The following is a 5,782-nucleotide window of genomic DNA, read 5'->3' as shown; positions in this document are numbered from 1 at the left end:
TACATTCACTTGAAGAAAAGCTGCTGAAGTGAGAACTTGCTGAACAATAAAAATGCACTTTAGATTTCCCCCCAAACACTTTTTTATAAGAAAATAGCTAGATTACTTATTATGCCAATACTTTGACAAGACACTGATGACTCTCACTATTTCATTCAGGTTTCAGCAGTGCTCTGTAGACATACAACTTCCACTGTGTCAAAATACAAGACCTTCCAACCACAGGAAATAAAGCAACTATCAACACTTTCCCTTGCTGGTTTCTTCCATTTCCAGGCAAACTCTAATCATGACAGAAAATCCCTTGCAGGACTTATAAGTCTGAAAGGCTTGCAGAAACAAAGACTGAGGATTCAGATAAACCTGTAATAGCTGTGTCTGGATGGGAAGTGAATTTAACTTTTTTACCTGTTTCCTTTCTTTTGGGTTGAGCAGCAAGTAACGAGGATCAAAAACGATCTTGTGCAGCTCTTTCTCCCATGTTGAAAAGGCAGAGACCTTTAATTAAATGAAGATGAATATACAAACTATACAGAAGTTGTAGAGTTTTCCTTGAAAACACTAAGATGTGATGAAAAGAGGGAACCAAACTCATCCTGCAGTTCTCATCACTAATAGATGACAGAGGCTGTCATAGAAAGTTTCAACATCAATTTCCTCTGAAAACTTCTAAAGAATAATACACACTACTGCTGGTGACATTAAAAATAAAATGTATATTGAAAGAAAGCCTTGAGAAGCTGTGTTCCATAGGCAGCTGGAACCACTTCAATTTTTCAGTTACTATCCAAATTTATATTCAACTAGTTTAATTTATCAAAATTGATTGGCATCAAGTACATTTCTTTAGTTAACTAAAAGCAAAGAGTCGCCCATTTAAGGATAAGTCTGTACAGACTAGAGCGGAAGTTGCTGCTTTTCTCAGTAGGAATATTTCCAAAAACATTAAGGACGTGTCCACTCTATGTGTCCTATTCATCTTCAATGGCAATTTCCACTTATGTAATTACTTAATTTGGGGAAAAAAATGGGATGGGCAGGGAGGAAATTATCTGTCTTGACCCTGTCATTTCAGTTACAAAATCTCTGCTGTAATTGTACGTTTCTTTGAAATCTGGAGTTTTGTACCAAGACCACTCATTGATCAGAGGAAGGATGAGATAGTGTCTGTATACAAAGTGCCACAGGTTTGGAATTCACCAAGGAGTCAGGAGGCTCTGCACAAGCCTCCCTCTCTCCCTTCTCACACACACACAGAGTTCTGATCTGAACCTCCCTCTCTCCCTCACACACACAGAGGTTGCTGACCCCTCTTTCCAGCAGCATGTCCTTGAACTGCTTCATCCGAGCCTCCAGCGGGACGATGGCTCTCTCTCGAGCAGCTTTAATCTCAGCCTCCATAGCAGCCTCCTTCTCAGAATCAATGTCTTTGATATCATCTTTCCTGAAAAAAAAAAGTGTAAGTTGAGAAGTAAAATATCAGCCCTAAAGGTCAGAACCTGAACCACATAGGGACAGGGCAGATATCACTGATCATACCAGAAGAACAGGTTTACAATCCATGAAAGCCATTCTCAGAGGTGGACATGAATAGTTTCACACCCAGAGCTCAGGAGCCAAGGTATTCCAAGTAACTTAAGTGCCATTTCCATTTCAAATTACTTCCAAAACATACGCTACTTACTCTCTGCACAGGTTTCAGCTATCTCAGGAAAATATCAAATATCTGATCTGCTGAGCAGCAGAAAGCTGATGACTCTTTTCACCAACCCTCTCCATTCCAATTATACTCTGCTGGACACAACATACATGGCTCAAGTAACAAACTTCAGTTATTTTACCACACAGATCACTTGGTATTGAAAAAGCAAAAACTTACTTGCGCTTTTTTATTTTAATAGGCTCATCTTCATTTGCTTCCTCTGCAGCTTCATGCTCTTCTCTAACTGCAACAGATTTCAGTAAGACTTTAAGTTTTTTTATATTGATGAAAATTTTTATACTTATGAGTGAAACCTCATGCACAAACCAAGGACAACATGTGCAGCAATTGTGTTCTGACAAAGGGAGAAGACACGTGGTTCTCAGTCACTGTCAGAATCACACTATGGGAATTTGGGGACAGGACCAGTGGACTTTAGCCAACTTGAAATTTAAAATGACAAACACTGAGCTCTTATTTTTAGGGGACAACAACTCGGGCTTAACAGTCTAATGAAGCACACTTGGATCTACCTGATTACCTGCACTTTGCTCTCCTCCAACTACAAAGCCAACATGTCATGCCAGGACCATTTCCTAGAACTCAGGCCAGAGAGAAATCTCATCTCAGCAGCCTTTTGAATGTTCTCTCTCTCAGCAGCTATTTCCAAACTCTTTTCCAACTGATGATCTCAAAGTTAACCCACCTTCTGTGAGAGCCTGTTCGTACACTATGATTAACCTTTTCTGGTCTCTTTCTTATAAAACAAACACAATCCATTTTTTTAGTCAATAAAAACTGTGGGGTTTTTCAACCTGTTGGCATTTAGCGAAACAATTAATCTTGTTAGTATCTACTTTCTTCAACAGGCTATCTTTTCCCAAAAAGACTCCACAATCTGCATTTCACATTTAGACACCTTTTCAGCAGATCTTTACATTTCTGTCACTTATTTAAACATTACAAGCTTTGGAAAGCAAAGTATTAAGTTGTATTTACGCTTCCTAAGAAGGCAATAAGACTGCTCTTACTAAGCTTTTTTCCTTCGTCCATTCCCTTTTTGTGAGGAGGTTCTTGAATGAGGGTCGGTCCCACATGGACAGCCGTGTGGTGGGGTTGTAGAAGAACACACGTTCGTCACCAGTCCACACCACACACCTGGGGATGGGAAGGAAGGCTTGGATTACCCTCACGCACTGGGACCTGCTGCACCATGGCCACACATAGACCCAGCTTCCACTGACTGCACAACTGCCAGACATTCCTACTGCCCAGCTCTGACCCTGAACTGCTGCTTTTCTCTGCTGTCAGATTTGAAAATGCAGTGATAGGATTTGAAACTGAGATATTAAAAACACAGCACACTGAGAACACACTCTCCACACACTATCACTTGCTCTAACTCCCCAGCAACAGCCATGCCAGTCTCACAGCAGCAGCTACCTACCACGGGGTGCCTGGAATGGGTGTGGTGGCCACTGGCTTGGCCTTCTGAGCTGCCTTCTCCTCCTCTGTCATTTCTTCCTCTTTTGGCTCCTCAAGGAAAAAACAGGTTTGAGGATCAGGCAGTGACAGCTGGCTAATTATTTATTACACAGTAACCAACTTGTTTTACTGAAACCATGCTGACAAGCAGCTCACAATGACACTTCATCCATGCCTAGAACAGAAGCACTGGGATTGCAACAGCAGCTGCTATTCCAAAAATCTAAATTCCAAAACCTCTAAGCATTTAATTAACTTTTGACTTTGACAAAACCTTACTTAAATACCTTCCTAGATATGTATGAATCCTGGAAGTCTAGGAGGGCCTGGATACAGGTGTAAGGGTGCATTTTCTGACAAAGGAATTTTCATTGATTCATAAAATTAGTTTGTTTGATAATGAGACACACAGTAGGAAACAGTGAAAACCTGAAATAACCTCTGTAGCGGAAATCAGCAAACTGGTAACTACCTCAGAAATAAACAGGGTGGATTGGCAGCAAAACCCAGTAACTGAATTCTGTGGTTTTGCCTATTAAAATACATTGAAGTTCACAGAAATCAGGATAAAAGCTTTAATTTTTATTTAAACACCCCTTAGTATCCTCAAAAACTATGCTGTTTAGCATAGGAAAAATTACTTTTGTTTACTGGAAACACTACAGCCCTTTCTAAGACACGTGCTCCTACACCCTAAACTTAGCAGTTACAGCACAGGGTGAACATGTGAGCTTTGTGTCAAACTGCTAAAAATAATGAAGCAAAGAAATAGAGAAAAAAACTGATTAAATATTAAATATTTCAAACATTTAGAAGAAGTTCCATTTCCTGAGAACCATAAAACCAGTGAGAGAACACTATATCTGTGTAATAAGCTAACCTCTGTCCCATGCTCTTACTAACTTCTTAACTGACATATTATGTATGTTTCTTTTGAATGTTCTTTTTTCCTTATGTAAAAACATAAACAAAAGAAAGAAAGATCTGAATCCAAAAATGGAGGCTTTCAAATCCCCTTAGGAATTTAAGAACTTGAATTAGTAACCATGGCTCCTGATAACCTGCCTGGGCTAAGATGCAGCCACAGCTGAGGGATGTGAGACTTCAGACTGGCTTTTGGGTTCAAGGCCTTTTACCTCCTTTATCAGTTCTTTTATAGGTTCTTCTTTAGACTCTTCTTCTTCTGTCTCCATTGGTAAAGGCTCCTCCGAGGGTTCTTTAATTGGCTCTTTGACCTTCTCCTCCATTTTTTCTAAATAAAGGTAAGAGTCTTCTTGAGTATTAGTAAGAAACAACTAGAGAACCGTAACAATTTTCTTTTTATTGGTATAATTTTCCAAATACAATACAAACCCAAAGCTTCTTTTCAATATATTCTCACCGCTTTCTGTCTCTTTTGGGCTTTACACTGTCTGCTTATGAAGTTGTAGTTATCTCCTGTGCCAAGATACTACTTGGTACTGGAAAATGAAATATCATGATGCAGCTGTTATACTAAAAAGCTGGCTAGAGGGTACTAACAGAAATGCTAAACCAATAATAATCCTCAACGAACAGTGAACACTGAAGACCACTTTCACATTTTAAATGCTGCGGACAAAAACAAATAAAAATCAATGCAGAACCACCTGGGAATTTCTCTGTACATGATTTTTTAATTTACAAAAAGTATAGAACATATCATCTTCTCTCAGAAAAATTAGTATTTGCTGTCTCAGATACTGTCATCTCAGTAAAAAGACCTACTATTTAACCTGATTCTTTAGGAAGATGGGCATTAATTGAACCAGCAGTGTAAGTGTCCTGCATTTGTCTAAACAAAGACTTCTTGTAACTAAAAATTCAGGAGACAATAAAAGGCACAACTGTTTGGATTTGCTTTCTTAAAACACTTTATGAACTGAGTAAGAGCCACAGGACTTTTTCCCCTTCCTCCTTATTTATTATACAAGAGCAATTGTATCCACCCATGTGCATTTACATGAACACAATGTAGAGATGTGGACAGGGGGAGGTGACATTATTTTACTTCATACTCCAAATCTATTTATACTTTATATTTATATTTAGTTTTTCAATATCTGAAATTCAGCCCAATGATCTTCATTTTGTCCTAGTCTACAGCCCTTGGTATGACTGACTTTTCCCCTCAATTCCTCTCACTTTCTGTCTGCAACTGGAACCTTCTCCAACATGTGTGCAGGGGAGGTACTCACTTTCTGTAGGCACAGGAACATGCACTGGCCCTAGGCACAAGATCTGGGAGCAACTCTAGAACCAGACACTCTTACAGTGGGAAACATGCTGCAACTTTCAGACTGAAGACCAACTCATATGGATCCTTATAATCAGAACTCCAAAGTATTCTTAATGGAGATCAGGGATTAGAAATACACCCGCTCACGCTTTCCAACACAACCACTGCCGGTCTGAGCCACGCTCCCAGTACAAAGCTGTAGTAAAAAAACCCCAAAGTACCTTTCTCCTTCAGCTCTTGGGGTTTTTCCCATGTGGACTCCAGAGTCCTGTTGTTGTAGTAGTAGGTCTTTCCATCTGCTGTCTTGTACTCTGTCCACTCGGAGACGGCGGCTCCAG

The 5,782-nt window shown here is 39.7% G+C and overlaps 1 protein-coding gene across 1 annotated transcript in view; it reads right to left on the bottom strand.

The window, feature by feature from the left end:
* TCERG1 (transcription elongation regulator 1) overlaps nucleotides 1-5,782 on the bottom strand; it is a 27,421-nt gene that overhangs the window by 11,096 nt on the left and 10,543 nt on the right. Inside the window, 8 exon segments of the mRNA XM_005418832.2 lie at nucleotides 409-498; nucleotides 1,309-1,444; nucleotides 1,880-1,946; nucleotides 2,734-2,784; nucleotides 2,787-2,860; nucleotides 3,150-3,235; nucleotides 4,324-4,439; nucleotides 5,666-5,782. The exon segment at nucleotides 5,666-5,782 is cut by the window's right edge and continues 60 nt beyond it. Of these exon segments, the coding sequence (XP_005418889.1) occupies nucleotides 409-498; nucleotides 1,309-1,444; nucleotides 1,880-1,946; nucleotides 2,734-2,784; nucleotides 2,787-2,860; nucleotides 3,150-3,235; nucleotides 4,324-4,439; nucleotides 5,666-5,782 (737 nt within the window).

The sequence above is a fragment of the Geospiza fortis genome, unplaced genomic scaffold (assembly GCF_000277835.1).
Source record: "Geospiza fortis unplaced genomic scaffold, GeoFor_1.0 scaffold55, whole genome shotgun sequence".
Taxonomy (NCBI): Eukaryota; Metazoa; Chordata; class Aves; order Passeriformes; family Thraupidae; genus Geospiza; species Geospiza fortis.
This window is presented reverse-complemented; position numbering and strand designations above follow the sequence as displayed.